Genomic DNA, 17,433 nt, shown 5'->3' on the forward strand with positions numbered 1-17,433 from the left:
GGGCTGGTTTGCGGGGCAGCAGCAGACGAAACGTAAAGGCAGGGCAATGTCTCGCTTGACAACAGTGGGGGAGAGCTGCTGCCCACCTTCTGCCGGAAATGAGCGCGTGCAGGGTTATCAGTGCGCTCAGGAAAATAGAATTTAGGAGTTTGATAATTTGCTTGCCTGTTGATTATTTTTTGACAGCAGACATCCCCAGTATCTTGTTTTCCGGAGTTCTGAACAGCTACGAAGTGGCATACTGACGGACTCCTGCTTGTAACTCTGGGGCGGCCTCTGGCACTTTAAAGGGACAGCAGGTTCTGCAGAGCCTGTTTCTTTGCAGTCCTCATAGGCCCCTAAGCTCTTAGAAATGAGAACTAAATAAACGTAAAAAAATAAAATCACATGCAGATGATGTGTGTTGACGTTGGTTGTTCTTAAAAGCTTTTTCACACCTTTCGTCTAGCGTGGACCTTTTAATATCTGTGCTACCAGGGTTATGTAGTACTACATTATATTTCTTGTTCTTTCTGCTTAGGGCTTTATGTCTAGAGATTTTTTTGTTGTCGTTCCTTTGGTGCCTTAGGAATGTTGTGTGTCTATTTTGATTTTCCTTATATACTTTTCATCTACTTTCATTTTGTGAGGTTTTTAATACATCTTGGTGAGGAGCGAAATTCAGTAGTTCTCCCAGTGGCGTGCATTAACATTTTTAGCTTGGGCTACAGGAGCGTTAAGTTGTTGACAGGTTCAGGTACAAAAGCTGGCTCACCTCTCCAATAGCTTATCAGTTCGGGCTACACACAGGCTCCTGAAAATGGTTGGGGTTTTTTTGGCACTCAACCTTTGGGCAGCCCTCTTTAACTTTTAACTTGCTGTGTTTTTTCTGATAATGTTGGAGGATAACATGGCTGTGTTGCCAGAGACTTGCATTATCATTTTACCTTAGGCTATTTGTGTGTTATTTCCTGGGTTTGGGGGTTTTCATTGAAGGTCAGAACACTTTATTTGCACCCTAGGTGAGGATGCAGTTTAAAAATGTCATGGAAGCCCAAACTAAAGTCTATTTCACTTCTGAAAAAAATAGTAAATTCTTGGTGTAAAAGATCACAACGATCTCTTTGTAGCATGGTTTGCTTCTGGCTATATTCTTAGTCTGTTAAAATTTTACTTAGTGGTTACTTGCGAGTTGTGTGCCTTACCTTTTTTCACTCACTTTCGGAAATTTTTGCCATGGTTTTCAATGTTCTTTTGTAAAAGCAAAGGATTTTTTTAGGTGTAATAATTTGATATTAAATTCATTTTTACTATGGTTTGTTCACAAAAGCATTTTGTTGATGTTGGTCTCTCTGGTCCACAGAAATTTCCTTTGATGTTTTATATCTCCATTGTACACATGGACTAGAAGTAATTGTAGGTTATTTCTCAAATCTGTTCAAGATGTTTACTGTTGCATCTTCACCTGTGTTGGCTAAGTGGTTGTTACAGACTAGTCAACAAACTGAATGGTGATTAAACAAAGTCAGCAATTTCTCATCTGCCCTTCTTTGGAATGTTGAGCACAGTTGTCTTCTGGCTTCTTATAAAAATAACACTAGTCTGGAGTACAGTGAAATTACACGGATGGTTTTGAAAACAATATTAATTGCTCTGTAAATTGCATCTGTCCCTTGACAGTGCTTGGTTGTAAAAGGGTAGGTATAATTTGCGGAATATGAAGAACAGAAGTGCTGCTTTGCACATAAAGACAGTCTTTTGGAGTAGTTGTGATATTAATGAACAAAACCTCTTAATTTCAGTGATATTGCATCTTGAGCTTAATGAATGCTTTATGGACCACGCGTCCAAATTGTGTGAATGTGCCTTATAATTGCTGATGCATATAGTCTGATACAGAGAATGTGTAAGTAGCACTGAATAACAGGTATTATTAAAAACAAAAAAAACAAAAAAACAAAAAACAATCCCCCCACCAAAAAAACCCACGTCCCACCAAAACCAAACCAAACCCACAGCTTTTATTGCAAGATGGATGATACCTTGTGTAAATTGTTATTTAAGTGGCTTGGAGGTTATGTATTTCTGATTGCTGGAGAGTAAGGGATGTAAAGTATGTGTTAAAATAGAATATGGCTATGATATTTTGCTAAGAGACTAAGTGCTAATAGGCCTAAACTGAGTGTAAAGCAACATGTTAACTTGTTGCTCTAAATGCCTTGTCGCTTCTCTAGAAATCTGAGAGCCGAAGCTTGTATGTTTTCATATACAGGTGATAGAAACCTTTACGTGACAGGCTTATAAATCACTAAGTACTAGCAGGAACCACTTGTAGTGCCAAAGTGTCTGAGAGAGCCAGTAATATGCTGGTTACTTGTGGAGAAAGCATCACTTCAAAATAGCTGAGTGCTGTTGTGAATCTGCTTCAGAATAGACTTGAAGTGGAAGCATACAATTCAACTCATTTCTGTGGTTATTAATGTGCTCATTATGGCTTGTATAATCAGGTTGGAAATAGAGTATAGACGACTAAAAAAATGCAACAATGAAGTTTTTGTATTGGTGAACGTTAAATTGCTACCTCTGATATTTGGTTATGTGTGTGGAAGTAAATAGTGCTTTTTTTTTTCTCTTTAATCAGATCACCCAGAAGACACAATGAGTGTTAAAGCTTTCAAGCTCGTTTCTGCTGTTGAGCGGGAGATGTTAATGGGAGACAAAAATTACATCAACATCGAGTGCATTGAGTGTTGTGGAAAGAACCTCTATATTGGAACCAATGACTGCTTTATCTATCACTTTCTGTTGGATGAAAAGATATCAACAGCTGGAAAAATAACTTTTGCTGCTACCAAGCAACTGCATAAATACCTGGGCTTGAAGAAGCCTGTGAGTGAGTTGAAAGCAGCCTCTGCCCTCACCAGGCTTCTTGTGCTTTGCGACAACACAATAACACTAGTTAACATGATGAACTTGGAACCCGTCCCCACTGGTGCTAGAATCAAAGGAGCTGTAACATTTGCAGTAAATGAAAACCCTGTGAGTGGGGATCCTTTCTGTGTCGAAGTCTGCATTATCTCGGTCAAGCGGCGGACCATTCAAATGTTCATGGTGTTTGAAGACAGAGTCCAGATAGTGAAGGAAGTATTTACTCCAGAGCAACCCTGTGCTGTGGCCGTAGATGGTTATTACTTATGTCTTGCACTTACTACACAGTATATCATTTTGAATTATAATACTGGCGTCTCCCAGGATCTGTTTCCTTATTGCAGTGATGAGAAACGGCCAATTGTGAAAAGGATAGGCAGACAAGAGTTTCTGTTGGCTGGCCCCGGAGGCCTAGGTGAGATTAAGGATTGTAATTTTTTTGCAATTTTTTTAACTTCTCCCTCTTAATTTCTCTCAATTTTGGAAGCGAAGCTTAATTGATTAAGTGTTGTGCACAATAATGATAATTTTCTTTACAGGGCTATACTGCAATGTTAAGATAAAAAGGTAGATGGTAATTTTTTGGCTCTAAGTATTACTATAACTCTCCTACTTTTATAATGCACAAAAATCTGATTGTTAGTATTTTAATCATGTCTGTAGAAAGATTCATTTCAGTATAGACAGCTACCAGTAGGAGTATCTTGCAGCCCAGTGTAAAAAAAAAACTTGGTTGATACCAGGTGAAACTTCAGAGGCTGATAGCCTCTCTGTAGTGACTAGCCGGACTGGATTTTGAGGAGCTCCATGTTGCTATAAAATTGTTAAATCAATGTAGATGAGTTAATTTTTTCCTCACTTGCTATTAAGGGGAGTTCATACGAAGTCCATTTTATAGCTTGTGACAGATTCACAAGTAGGTATGTTGTACTACAGTGATAGTAAGAAATGTTAGTGGAAGTAAACTATATACTAACTCCTGTAGAAGTAAACTATGTCCTAACTGCAGATGTTGTCAGATACTAGCCAGTTTTTATGCTCCCATTTGCCTAATATCTAACAGTATTTTTCAGCTCTGTTTTACAGAAAATGATAGTTTTGTATTGCAAAACCAAAGTCAGATCATGTGAATTAATGCTTTTGTCTAATAGACAGATGATTATAAGGACTACTGCTGCTGTAATCTAATGTCTAAATCAACAATATGCTGTGAGGTCAGTAATCTTGAGCTTTTTTTGGAAAAGCTGCAATATCCCAGAGCTGACAGACCATAGGCAGAACGCTTTCATGCTGTTTGCCATATGACTCTCCATTTAGGAAATGTAGTTTATGTATCTTCCCTGACACATTGGGAATAGCATGACACAAAAATCACAAATATTTAGGTCCTTAATTCAGGGATCTGCATGGGGTTTATTTTTTTTTATATAAATTCCATAGAAAAGCAAGAGTGCAATCAGTTGTTTATACTGAAGTTTTGTCTGTGACTAGACTGTGAGATGTACATCAACTCACTAGTTTTTCTTGAAAGAACTAGAGACTCATTAGAACATCAGTTTATGCAAATTAAAGATGTTCCAAAATAAACTTTTTTTTTCCAGACGTATGGCTTTCTAAGTCATCTTGGTTGCCCACTTCATATTCGAACTGTTAGTTGCTTTAAATGTGGACATGTATTTGTGGACATTAACCATTTTAGTAGTTCTGTGAAAGTTGAAATATGTGAATTGACTGTCTGAAAGCATTCTTTTGACATGTTTCTAAGGAGATCCCATTCTTAATTTAATCTTTATTTATCTTTTTAGGAATGTTAAACCAGATTCTGTTCAACTGGTTCATTTGGGTTTTGATTTAAGAAGAACAGATACACTTTAAAAAGTGTAATTGTGTTTAGTCAGAAAGCAGAATTTTATTTAGTCTGACTTTTGCTTTTACCCGGTGTTCTAGAAGAGAGCTGTATAATAAGACCTTTACTCATAAAATCCATCATCCTTGTGTAAGCAGACTATCCTGGGGTTAAAATATCAGATATAGGATACCTTAAGCAAATGCACTTTTGCAGCTCTGAACAAGCTATAAACTTCCATTTTTCCCCATAATGCAGGCAAAATCTACCTTGTGCTAGCTCAGACACCTTACAAAGACTGGTTGCTATGAAATGTGCGGTTTTTCCTTGCCTAATTCAGCTTGTGGGGTTTTTTTTAATCATCTGTTCTCTATTCCATCCCCACTGTTGTTTTGATCAGTATTATCCATCTTGCTGATCTTCCTTGGTAAAGTTCTTAGTGTCTTTAACACTTGTCTGTGAAGTTGTTGAGCACCTTTAAAATACCGAAGCGTTGTATGTCGTGGCATTTGAGGTAGGCCTCTGCTGTGAAGTGAATGGACTTGGAAAAGCTTGATGTAAATCTTCAGTTCTAATTTTGGTTTGCTTTTGTGTGTCTTATTGGTTAAGGCATGTTTGTTTGGCACTTGGTAGAGCATCTATTCTAAATTCAGCCTCTTTTACTGACGTGGATGTATTCTGCATTAATATATCTGGCTTTATAGTGTTTGAAGTGACATTTATCTAGATTAATTTACTTTTGAGTTAAGACTGGAATTTAGAATGGCAGAAAGCAACTGCCTGAAGTGGTAATCATAAAGTAAAACATCTTTGTGTTTCTTGGTTATGTAACCTTTTTCATTACCTGGATTCTTTGCATTTCAAACTGATTGTTAGAATTGTTCATAGTTGATCCATAGACTTAGCAATTTGGTACTTTGGCTCTAATTGCAGTTAGTATATAGCTCATTCTTTCAAAGGGAGGAGGAACTTAATTTTTGATGCACCTTCATTCTGTCCAGTAATTAGTTCATTCAGAATTGAAAATCAATTTTTCCTGATTGTGTATGAAACTGTGCTTACAAAAATTCAGTTCTTCATTTCATGAAGCATGTTTCTAATCAGATTTCCTGTCGTACAGAGGCTTTAGTTTTTTAAAATTTCATTGAACAGTTCTCACATGTTGGCACAGGGCACGCTTCCTAGCACCAGCTGGAACAACTTCCTCAAAACGTCAGAGGCTTCAACTCAGACTAAGCTCCCACGGGACGGTGCAGCTCTTCAGGTCTTGAGGTGAAGAGAGCTCTTAGTGCCTCTTGCTGAGACTAAGGCAGGGAGAAATTCTGTCTTTGGTTGCAGGAGATGTGTGTTTGGTTGAGGATTTGTGTTGCCAAGTAAAGGAGGTACAGGAGGAGGTCAGCAGAATGCGTGGCATCAGAGATGACGAAAAGGAAATTGAATCTTCTTCAGAACCCAGGCATGAGCTTGAAACCCCAACTGTACTGAGGGAAGAGCAGGCTGAGTCTCTGCTTGTTCTGTGATGGCAAAGGCTGGAAACTTGTGACTTCTCATAAAAGGAAGAATCCTCCTTCTCTGCCTGCAGATCTGCATCTACAGAATATGTTCTGGTGTTCTGGTAGCAGGTGAGAATCGGGAAGCTCTGTCCAACAAATCATCTGAGCCTGTACAATGCAGTAGCACCAGGAGGAATTAGCGAGTGAGGAGGAACATCTTGAGAAGGAGTGGGTGGATAATGCAGATCACCAACTGGTTGCACAGCTTGTGGTGACAAGGGATTTAGCTTTTATGACTATGGACCCCTATTTAAGGAAGAGATGGGATTCACCAGGCCAAGTGAGGCAAAAGTGGTTTTGACAACAAGCTGACCAACCTGGTGACAGGGATTTAAACTAGGTTGTAGGCTGAGTTGGCCAACTCTGGATGATGTGGATGAAAGACTTTGTAATGAACAAACGGGGTTGAAGAGGTCCTGCTTCAGGCATGTGCAGACAAAGTAGTGTGTGCAAAACATGATGGTGAAAGCTCTCTCACATTTTCTGGGAAATCAGCACAGCTATGTGTTAACAGCTGAGGTAGGGGTTACCCCTTACATGAGAGCAGCAGGAAGGTGTGGTGGTGTGCCTTGGGACAAAGGAGGAGGCAGATGAGAGTTAATGGATTAGGGTTAGAGGGCAGACTAATATGGGTGACATTGTGGTGAGTGGCTGCTACAGGCCATCTTATCAGGGGGGAAACATAGGTGAGGCCTTCTTCAGATAACAGGAAGGAACCTGTATTTGCAGGCCCTGGTTCTTAGGGGGCACTTGAACCACTCCAGTACACCCGCTAGAGGGGCAGCACAGCAGGGCACAAGCAGTCCAGGAGATTTCTGGAGTGCGTTGGTGTTAACTTCTTGACACAGGTGACTGAGGAGCTGATGAGGGGATGTGCTTTGTTGAACCTGGTTAGGGATGTGAATGTCAGGGGAGCAGCATTGCTGGAGTGTCCGTGAGATGGTGAAGTTCAGAATCCTGAGAGAAGGGAATAAAGCAAAAAGATCGCAGCCTGGACAGCAGACTTAGGTTTGTTCAGGATCCTGCTTAAAAACGTCGTATGGGATATTGTCCTGGAGAGAAGGACTACCTCCTCCAAGTTCAAGAGTGGTCCATTCCAATGTGCAGGAAAACAAGCAAAGGTGGGAGGAGGCCTGCATTAATGAACAAGCAGCTCTTAACTCAAGTAGAAAAAGGAAGCAAATGAGGTGACAGCAGGGCCGGGTGACCTAGGAGGAATATAGAGACACTGTCCAAGCATGTGAGGTTGGGGTTAAGGATGCCAAAGTCCGTCTGGCATTGACTCTGCTGAGCACCATGAAGGGCAACAAAAAGAGCTTCTACAAGTGTATCAGCAGCAAAGGAAGGCTAATGGATGCCCGCTGCTGAATGGGGTGGGGGACCTGGTGCCAAAAGACATGGAAAAGGCTGAGGTGCTTAATGCCGCCTTTACCTCACTTGTTACTGGTATGACATTCCTTCAGGAATCCTCAGCCCCTAGGACCAGTGGGAAAATCCAGAGCAACAAAAACCTGCCCTCACTAGAGAAGGATCGGGTTATGGAACAAATAAATAAATTGGACAGACAAATCCACGGGACCTGATAGGGTTGCACCCATGAATGCTTGAGGATAGTGGTGAATGTCATTGTGAGGCCACTCTTGATTATCTTTGAAAGGTGATGATGATCAGGGAATGTTCCACAGGACTGGAAGAAAACAGATGTCTTTACTTCTGCCTTAAATGATCAAGGGAAAGGATCCAGGGAACTACAGGCTGGCCAGCTTTACCTTGATACACAGAAAGGTGATGAAGAAAATCCAGGAAGCTATTTCCAAATATGCAAAGGACAAGAATGTGATTTGGAGTAATCAACATGGATTTACAAAAGGGAAATTGCCTGACCAGCCTGATAATCTTCTGTGATTAGATGCCTAGCTTGGTGGATGAGGGGAACGCAGTGATATTGTGAACTTCAGCAAGGCTTTTGATGCTTTGTCTACATCTTTGTAGACAAACAGATGAAGAATGAGCTACAGAAACAGTGATGTGGATTGAAAGCCTGGCTTAAAGGTATGTAGTGAGCAGCACAAAGTCCAGCTGGAGGCCAATCACTAGTCATGGACTGTAGGGTGTCCATACTGAGGTCAATACTAACATCTTCATTAATGACATGGATGGTGGGGCAGATTGCACCTTCAGCAAGTTTGCAGGTGATACAAAAGTCGGAGGAGTGGCTGATACACTAGGGGATTTGGTTGCCATTTGGAGGGACATTGATAGGCTGGAGAAATGAGCTGACAGGAACCTCAAAGTTCAGCAGAGGGAAATGTCAAGTCCTGCACCTAGGGAGGGACAGTCCCCATGTACCTGTACAGGCTGGGGGCTGACTGACTGGAAAGCAGATTTGCAGAGAGGGACTTAGGGGCTTTGGTGGGCAAAGTGACCATGAGCCTACAATGTGCCCTTGTGGCAAAGAAGTCCAACAGCCTACTGCACTGCATTTAGTGGTGGGCATGGTAGTGTTAGGTTAACAGTTGGACTCAATGATCTTAAGGGTCTTTTCCAACCTAAATAATTCGATTAGGAAAATGCTGCCAGCAGGCTGAAAGAGGCAGTTTTTCCCCTCAGTTGTAGTGAGACTGTGTTTGGAGTGCTGGTTCCAGTTCTGGACTCCCCGGAGTGGCACAGAGATACTGGAGTAAATCCCCTGAAGGACCAGAAAGATAACTAAGTGATTGGAGCAGTTCATATGTGGAGAGGCTGAGAATGCTGAGACTGTTCAGTCTGAAGAAGAAAATGCTTGCAGAGTTCTTACCAACATGTATGGGTAGCGTAAAGAAGACACAGCCAGACTGCTCAGTGGTATTGTATCCAGCAAAAGGGTGAGAGGCAGTTGGTACAAACTGAAATACAGGAAGTTCTACATAAACATAAGAAAACAAATTCCTCATTGTGATGGTGGTCAAACCAGGAAACAGGTCTTGGAGAGGATGTGGAGTCTCTGTTCTCAAAGGTACTCAAAACCTGACTGGGCGAGGTCTTCAGGAACATGTTCTAGTTGACCCTACTTTGAGCAGGGAAGTTGGACTAGACAAGTTTCCAGAGATCCCTTGCTGCTTCAACTATTCCATTACTTTAATGAGTAAAAAAAATTACAAATTTTAAATACCTAATTTTAGTTTATTCCTTTTGCTTTTCCAGAATAAACTCTTCTCAGTGGTGCATGGTTTGAACAGTTGTATAGTGATTGAGTAGACTACAAATGGAGTAAATTGTAACAAGCCCACAGGTACTAAGCAGAATGATTCACAGAAGGTTACACAGTGGCTTTTCGCACAGCTGATGACATAAATCAGGGCAGTCAACAGTAACCAGCTTGTTCTCTTCTTGTTTTCACCCACTCATAGTGTTCCTCGTGCTGTCAACTTTTGTGATAACTTACAAGTTTTCATATTCCTTTTTAAAAAAGTAGTAATACTAATAAAGAAGTTTTATTTCAATTTTTACAGGTATTTTTTACTAAGCAGCTTTTTGTTTTAAAACAAACAAGTAAAATCTACAGTGTATTGCTCAAAGTCCTGCGTAACCTGATGTAAGTTGGTCTCACTTTGAGCGGGGGGGCTGGGCTGGCTGTCCTTCAGAAACCCCTTCTGACTTAAATTATTCTGTGATTCTATAAATTTCTAGATCTCTTGGTGTGGAAAACAGTGTAGCTGTGTTTGGGTAACTTTTCTAACCTTTGGATAGCGTATGCATTTTTAATACAGAATTGATTACTGACTTCATCTCAGTTTCATCAAATGCATTCCTGTACTATAAAAAAGCCATGGTTTCTGATTGTAGTTGTCATGTTTATTGTTATCTTTAGGTGAGAACAGGATGAAGACAGAAAATACATCGTTCTACCACAGAAGCTGTAGCTATTGAGGGCAAAGGGATGTAGAGAGGCGTTGACTTGGAAAAGTACTGTGCATTGCTCTGCAGACGCATTCACTTCCATAAAGGATTTTTTGAAATTACCTAAAAAAGAGCTGTGTCATTAAAAAAAAAAGTTTTTAAAATCAGGTTTTATAATTTTTTTTGAGAATGTCAGAAAAATAGAAAATTCTAAGAATTATTATTTCAAATATAATTAGCACTGAATTTACTACTGGTTAGTAGTATACGTACTGGTTAATATGTATTTAACTCAAGTTTTCTCACAGTTTTTGAAATGGGATTATAGCACAGGGTAACAACTGGAAGGCACTAAAAATGGATAGTGCAGTCTGCCTGGCATGAAGTTCTACTTCTGATCTGTAAGAATATTGAGACCTATAGAGGAAACTGGGAATTATATATTATGGCCAAAAAAAAAAAAAATCTGTAAGGTGCTGTGATTGAAAAGCTGATCATTATAGTGAAAAAGCAAATAGTAATATTTGCTAATAGTCAGATGTCAACGTTTTATTTTGTGTTGCACCCTTAGTCAAGGGAAAGGGCTGATCATTTCAAAGCTGCTGTAAAGGATCCAGAAGCTTAGTCTGTATACTGTAGTTCTGTAAAAATTTACAACCTTCTGTTTTCCTTCACCCCTAGCCCTGCTATGGTCCTCCTACCCAGCTACCCTTACCTCATTATCCTCTGTTTGGCAGAGATTTTTGTAAATTGAATAACATAACCATTTAATCTCCTCTGTCCTTTAGAGCTCACTTATTCTGCCAGCTGTCAAGTGGCTCGTTCCTGCCAAAGAACAGTTTTCAAGGACTTGTCTTTCTAATAGCATGAGAATACTGGTTTTAAGGGGTATGCATTCGTGTTTAAAACAGAAGTTTACATAGTGCTTCAGTATGGCTGAGCTGGAAGAGGGTTACTGAACTGGGTTTGAAAACTTTGGCTGGAGATTTTCTTCAATTAATGTCTCGGGAAGAAGTGGGGAGTACCAAGTAGCATAAATAGAAACATTGGCATGTGGTCCAAAACCAAGTCAAACTTCTGTTAAGCTAGGAGAAGGAATGAGGACAGAATAGATAGGAGGAAAGACAGTGGCAAAGAAAAATGCAAATTAACTGAAGATTTAACAGGGTTACTTTGAAGACAGCATTTTTTTCAAATGATTGAAAACACAGATGTCTCACAGGAAGTGACTTGTCCCAAGGGGCCGGACGCTTGTTCTGTGAAAATTTTGCTGTAGCAAAAGTGAAGAAGAATAAGTAAATGATTGTCTGTCAACTGAAATGCTCTTTAGACACTTGACACTACAAGGAACAAATGTGCCTGTATTGCCAGACAGGTCAGGCAGCTCAGGTCTGCAGCTCCTACTAAGGTAGTGTTGTTTGAATGCTGGGTCTCAGTAAATATCAGTGTTTTGAAATGAATTCCAACTACTTGGCATAATTCTTTTTAAAAAAACCTGAAACTTAGTAAACTTGAATAATTCTTGCTAGTTTCTTTCGGTATTCCTCTCTGTTCAGTTTTTGGTGTTGTCTTCTTCCGTGGTGAAGGAGAAAGAATTAAAAAAAAAAAAAAATTGAACTGAACTAACCAACAGGCCTATAAGGTCCAGGAAGACATGGTATGCTCATTTCTGTACCTTGGTACCCATGCTTCATATTGGGAAAAAATGAACATTCTTCAACTAGTATGAGCCTCAGGCTTTGTTTTTCCCTTTTTGTAGGCATGTTTGCAACTGTAGACGGCATTTCGCAGCGTGCCCCTGTGCACTGGTCAGAGAATGTGATTGGAGCAGCTTTGTGCTTTCCTTACGTGGTTGCTCTTGATGATGAGTTCATTACAGTGCACAGCATGCTGGACCAGCAGCAAAAGCAAACGCTGCCTTTTAAAGAAGGTCACATTCTACAGGACTTTGAAGGTATTAAAAAAAGACACTTTTTTGCATCAGTAATTCTGGAGCAACTGCCACTCTGGGCACAGTCACTTTAGTTTGTTTTTTTAAACAAAATATCTAGCAAGCATGTTAACTCTTGAAAATTTTGTTGCAAATGCTTTTCTGGTTAGATTCCTGCAGACTATGATAGGAAAACTTTAGTAATCCAAAATTCCACACTTCTAACAAAGCGTATACTCATTAAATGTGCTCTAATTGTCAAATTAATTGTTGGGTAGGAGTCTATGGGGTTAGAGCTTTTTCTTGTAACGTATTTCTTTCAAAGGAGCAATGTAAATTTAATGCTACAAGTCAATAATTGTGAGCTACAGGTATTTGTCCATTGACTATACAGACAAAGTTCTAACATCTCAAAAATTGTTCGTTTGTATTCCTTTCTAAAATACCTGTAAGAGGTTTTAAAGGGGATATTTCATAAAGAATTGATAAACAAAAAATACAAAAAGTTCTTTTGATCTATTCTTCAATTAAGAACTTTTAAGGGTGGGATTACATTGCGTTGCTGTTTTCTTCCAGGAGAGCTACAAACTATGAACTGTATGTTTCTTGCTACCTTTGATATACAACTTACAAAATTGTAATGTAAGCCTTTGGAAATAACTGGCAGTTAAAAGTCCCTATTCTCTGGAATCTGGGCAATAGTTTCAGTAGTAGCATTTACAGCTTAGTTTATCACGAGAAATTATAGCCAGTTTCATTTACTTGGAGTGGAACAAAATCTGCTGTAAATAAATAAATTTACTGTTATCTCTGTATTTCTGAGGTGCAATTTACAGGTAAACTATACTATCTAGTAAATACCATAACGTCAAAGATGAGTTTTGTAAATTTAACACTGTTTAGGTTCTTGTATCTTAAACAGTAAATCCTAAAGCTTATTTCTGAACTGTGTTTTTTTCTGTAGAAAATGTAAACTGACTACCTTTGTTTGCTCTGTCTAGGAAAGGTGATTGTTGCTACTAATAAGGGTGTGTACATCTTGGTGCCTTTACCTTTGGAAAAACAAATTCAAGATCTTCTAGCTAGCCACAGAGTGGAAGAAGCCCTTGTTCTAGCAAAAGGAGCTCGAAGGAATATTCCAAAAGAGAAATTTCAGGTCTGTCCCTCATTTCATTTTCATGAAAATATAAATTTCTCAGTGGTGCCGTGTATACCAATGCTCAAGTGACTACAGAGGGTGGGGGAGGAATTTACATTGAAGAGAAATCTGATACCTTTTATGGTTTCAGCCTGAGGAAATAGAGGTGCTGCTGAATTGGCTTGTGCTTCTAAAGGCTTTGGCAGGGTTGAATGCTGCTGTTCTGCTATGTTTTTGGTGTTGGGTTTTTTGTTTTTCAACTGTGTAACTTGAAAAAATTGAAAACAAAACTGAAAAACTAGTGATAGAAAATACGCTGTGATGCTTCCTTCATACTAGGTTCAGTTGTTTGTTACTGCTGTTTAAAAAAGTAGGGATTTCAAATCAGAAGTTTTAGGCTTTACATTTTTTACCACAGATTCTCACCATACCTTAAACTCCACAGTAGTAAAACTTTGAAGTGAAGTGATGGGAAATCTAAAGCAAATACATCCTACTTCTGAAATCATGCAAGTAGTACTTACATTTAAGATTTTTGTGTGGCAAAGTATCTTGGTAACTCTTTGATTCAAGTGTTGATTAGAGACTTGTACTTATTCCTTCCAATTCTGGTTTATAATACAATACATATTCTACTGGTTTTGTTCCTATTTGTCATTTAGAAACTGGAACTTGAAAAAAGTAAAATGAAATCTCTACTTACCAAATAGGTGAATTAATATTTGATTTGATTTCTTCCTTTTTGTAAAAGCAAAATTTGATCTGTAACCTGCAGAAAATCTGATTATTTTTTTTTAATATACTTTGCAGTATCTTGTTGCTTTAAAATAGTATCTGTTATATGAATTTTGGTTTGTTTAGGAAGATGTAAAGTTTGGAACATGACTGTGGAACTTACAGAATTGCAGTGGTCCAAAATGATTCAGTCTGTCAGGAGTCTGGTTTTGGTTTGTTTGTGTTTTTTTATAATTTCAAGAAGTTATTAATTCCCTGGCCTTTAGATTCTGGTCAAGGGCCTTTAAAAGCAGTCATTAAATTAAATGAAATTTGTATCAGCTTTCATTTTGATCCTGAACTCCTCCGTTGAACAAACAGCTGTGAGGCTGCTGGAAGTAAAAAGCTTGGCCAGAAAAGTCTTTCCATCCTTTTGCTAAGGTACAACTATCTGGAAGTACTTGAAGCTGAAAAGTATTTAGGCAAATACAGAGTTCAGTTTCCAGCATGTTTTTCCTTGCATCTTCACTTCCAGCTTTTTCTTTGCAATCTGTTTAAAGAAGCAAACTGAAATCCTGCTGTGGGGACAAGGATGCATGATCTAATCAATGTCTTCTATGTATGATGACCTCAAATTCTCCAATTATTTCTCTCCAGTTTAAGTAGTTTTAGTGTGGGAGATATCTTTCTGTGTTTTGCCATAGGATGAACTGGAATTCTAAAATACATGATGTACAATCTCATTCCTCCTGTTTTCCTGCATTTAGGGTTTTTCTGTCTTTAGGATAAGTTAGTTTCTGTTCACGCATATCTTATGTGCACAATGTCTGTCTTCCTGAAATTGCTGTTTCCAAGAATATTGTAAGTTCTTTCTAACTTAATGTGCTTTTAGAGGTGTTCAGTTACCGTTCATGCTACAGCGGAGGAACAGAAAACATATAACTTGAAAGCAAAATACGCTGTTCTAGTTCTGGGCTGTATTTGCAAACTGATGTTAACCAGCCTAAATTGGTGGAGTCTCTCACTGACTCATATTAAAATTATTCAACTTGGCTCCAATTTTTCAGAGCTTATCTGCAGTTGACAACGTAGTGTGTTCTGCTTGCTTTCTAGTGTGCCTCTAATACTTAAAGCTGTCATGACAGCTTTGTTACAAGCACATCAGACTTTCTTTTCCTGTAGTCTTGCATAATATAAATCAGATGGAGGTCAACCAAATTACATGCCTTACATATGTCTCTTGCAACATTTCTTTGGCGTACTTTAACGGATCACATAGTTGCTCTGTTCTAACTCCCATTTAAGAGATCTCTTCAGATAATAGATATGAGATAGATAACAGGTATCTTCTAATAGATATCTTCGGATATCTATTTTGCAAGCTTTACTGATTCCTGAATAGCTGACATTTTCAAGACCTTATTTTGCCATTTTATATAAGCAGGGGCAGGAAGGCATGGGTTTGGCATTAAGGCACTTGATCCAGCCACTATAATTTGTCCATACAGAAGAGTGACAGTAATTGTCTAGTACATGTAGTATAGTGCCATGGTGCTTTAATTTCTGCAGTTTGCAATGGGTATTGCCCTCTTACATGTGATGTGAACTCAGTCATGGTATTGTAGGATAGTTCTTGATTACACCTTTTTTTTTTCCTACAGTTCCATACTGCATTGTCATTGCACGCATACAGAGGTGCGTGCTCTCTCTCTTGTATATCAGCAGTATTGTATCAGCATAAATATATATATATGCTGGTAATGCAGAATGATAGTGGGATTGAAACAGTAAAGTACAGTGCTCATAATTATTAGTACAGCCAATATTTAGTTATTGGAAAAAAGCAGGTCATGCATTAGTAGCTCTAACCTGTTATTTAACCCGTGGTCACTGCAGACTGCAAATTTATCTCTGCCGTATTAGATGAAAATTCCTTTGTCTCTGAGCATCAAGAATTACTGCTAGGTAAAAAACGCTAAGCAAAAGTGTTGCAAGGAGATGGCTTTGCTGGATATAATTTTTGGTAGAAGAATACAAAGGCCTTTCTACCATGCTACCATGAAATGACTGAATACTACTTATTAATTTTTCAGGACAGCTGAAGTTTGCAGAAATCATGGTTGATGGTAGTGAAGACCTTGGTTAGATTGACACACATCTTGCATAGGTATCTCTCTTTTTTCTTTTTTTTTCCCTCCCCTCATTTCTTTTTAGTTTCAAAAAACATATTAACTGCACCCAAACCTGACCAAAAGCCGAAGTGACTTTCTAGAAAAAAATCTTTTTGGATATCTAGTTGCTAATTCTGACCATTTTAGAAAGGATTTTTCTGGCAATTGAGAGAATTAAGGCTTTACTACACCTGTCGCAGCTTCAGCAGTCATCTTACTGTTTTCTAGTACTTTTTCAGATACAAATGAATACAAATCTTATTTCATGTTTTTGTAGTTAGCTTTTTAATGTGAATTCAGTCAACAATATAGAATTAAACCTAAAGCACTTCAAGTCCTGTAGTGGTTCTTCAAAAATTATGGAGGAATACACAGTGCGTTGAGTTGTGACTGGGTGTAACTTAATACCTTTTAAAAAGAAGTCTATTGCAGTATTCTGGCAAATGGGCCTGGAAGAACTCAAGATGTTTTTTCTATCATAAACAAAAGTTAATTGTATGTTGTTGGTATATAAGTCTAGCCCATTTTTAAAACCCTGTGAGAAAGAGAGAATATTGAATTTTCCATAGACAGCCTGGTCTGTTGCTTCCATAGTCTTTACCACAGGACATCTTCATGTCTAGTGTTTATCTTGCAGCTAAAAATCAACTTGGATACTCCCAGTCCCATCGCTGCATCTTGAAAAAGTTGGGAAAGTGTCTGTCTGTAAACATTCTACAGCTTTTTTTGTTGTGTGGCTTTAAGGGACAAGTGAAGATATGTCAACTTTTAAATGGAAGTGAATACCACTTAATCAGTTAAAATTTAAAACTGATTCCTTGGGCCTATACTTACACTAGCAATGAACTTTTTTCAACTTCTAGTTGAAAAGATTGCTGTACAGACTAAGCTCTACAATTAAAGCAGTATTTTCAGTGTCATAGATCAATTCAAATGTAATTCCAATGTCCTAATTCACTAAATATGTCAATATTAGTGGTCCCTCCATGACAAAGATTGAAAACAGACTTAAACCCCAAAACAAACAAACAAAAAAAAACCAACCCCACAACCTACTTTTGATACTAGTTAGCAGGGTGAGAAATGTTAGTACTTCAGCCCTCCACGGAAAGTCTGAGGCCAGACTTTGAAGTTTTTCTGGTGCCTCAAGATGCAGATAGTTGCAGAATGAAATCCTTTACCAGCATCCTTAAGAATGTGACCGGACAGGTATTCATCAGTTCACAGATGGCCATTTATTGATCTAATAACACAGTCATAAATCCAAAATATTTTGGATATTTTGTGACTTAATC

General features: G+C 38.6%; 1 protein-coding gene across 1 annotated transcript in view; it reads left to right on the forward strand.

Moving 5' to 3' along the window:
• The first annotated feature begins 2,637 nt into the window (after positions 1–2,637).
• The window catches only part of TGFBRAP1 (transforming growth factor, beta receptor associated protein 1), a 32,014-nt gene continuing 17,218 nt past the window's right edge, over positions 2,638–17,433 (forward strand). The window contains exons 1-3 of the mRNA XM_009883070.1: positions 2,638–3,322; positions 11,945–12,139; positions 13,117–13,271. Coding sequence (XP_009881372.1) covers positions 2,638–3,322; positions 11,945–12,139; positions 13,117–13,271 — 1,035 coding nt within the window. The remainder of the gene's footprint in view (positions 3,323–11,944; positions 12,140–13,116; positions 13,272–17,433) is intronic.

The sequence above is a fragment of the Charadrius vociferus genome, unplaced genomic scaffold (genome assembly GCF_000708025.1).
Source record: "Charadrius vociferus isolate BGI_N301 unplaced genomic scaffold, ASM70802v2 scaffold92, whole genome shotgun sequence".
Taxonomy (NCBI): domain Eukaryota; kingdom Metazoa; phylum Chordata; class Aves; order Charadriiformes; family Charadriidae; genus Charadrius; species Charadrius vociferus.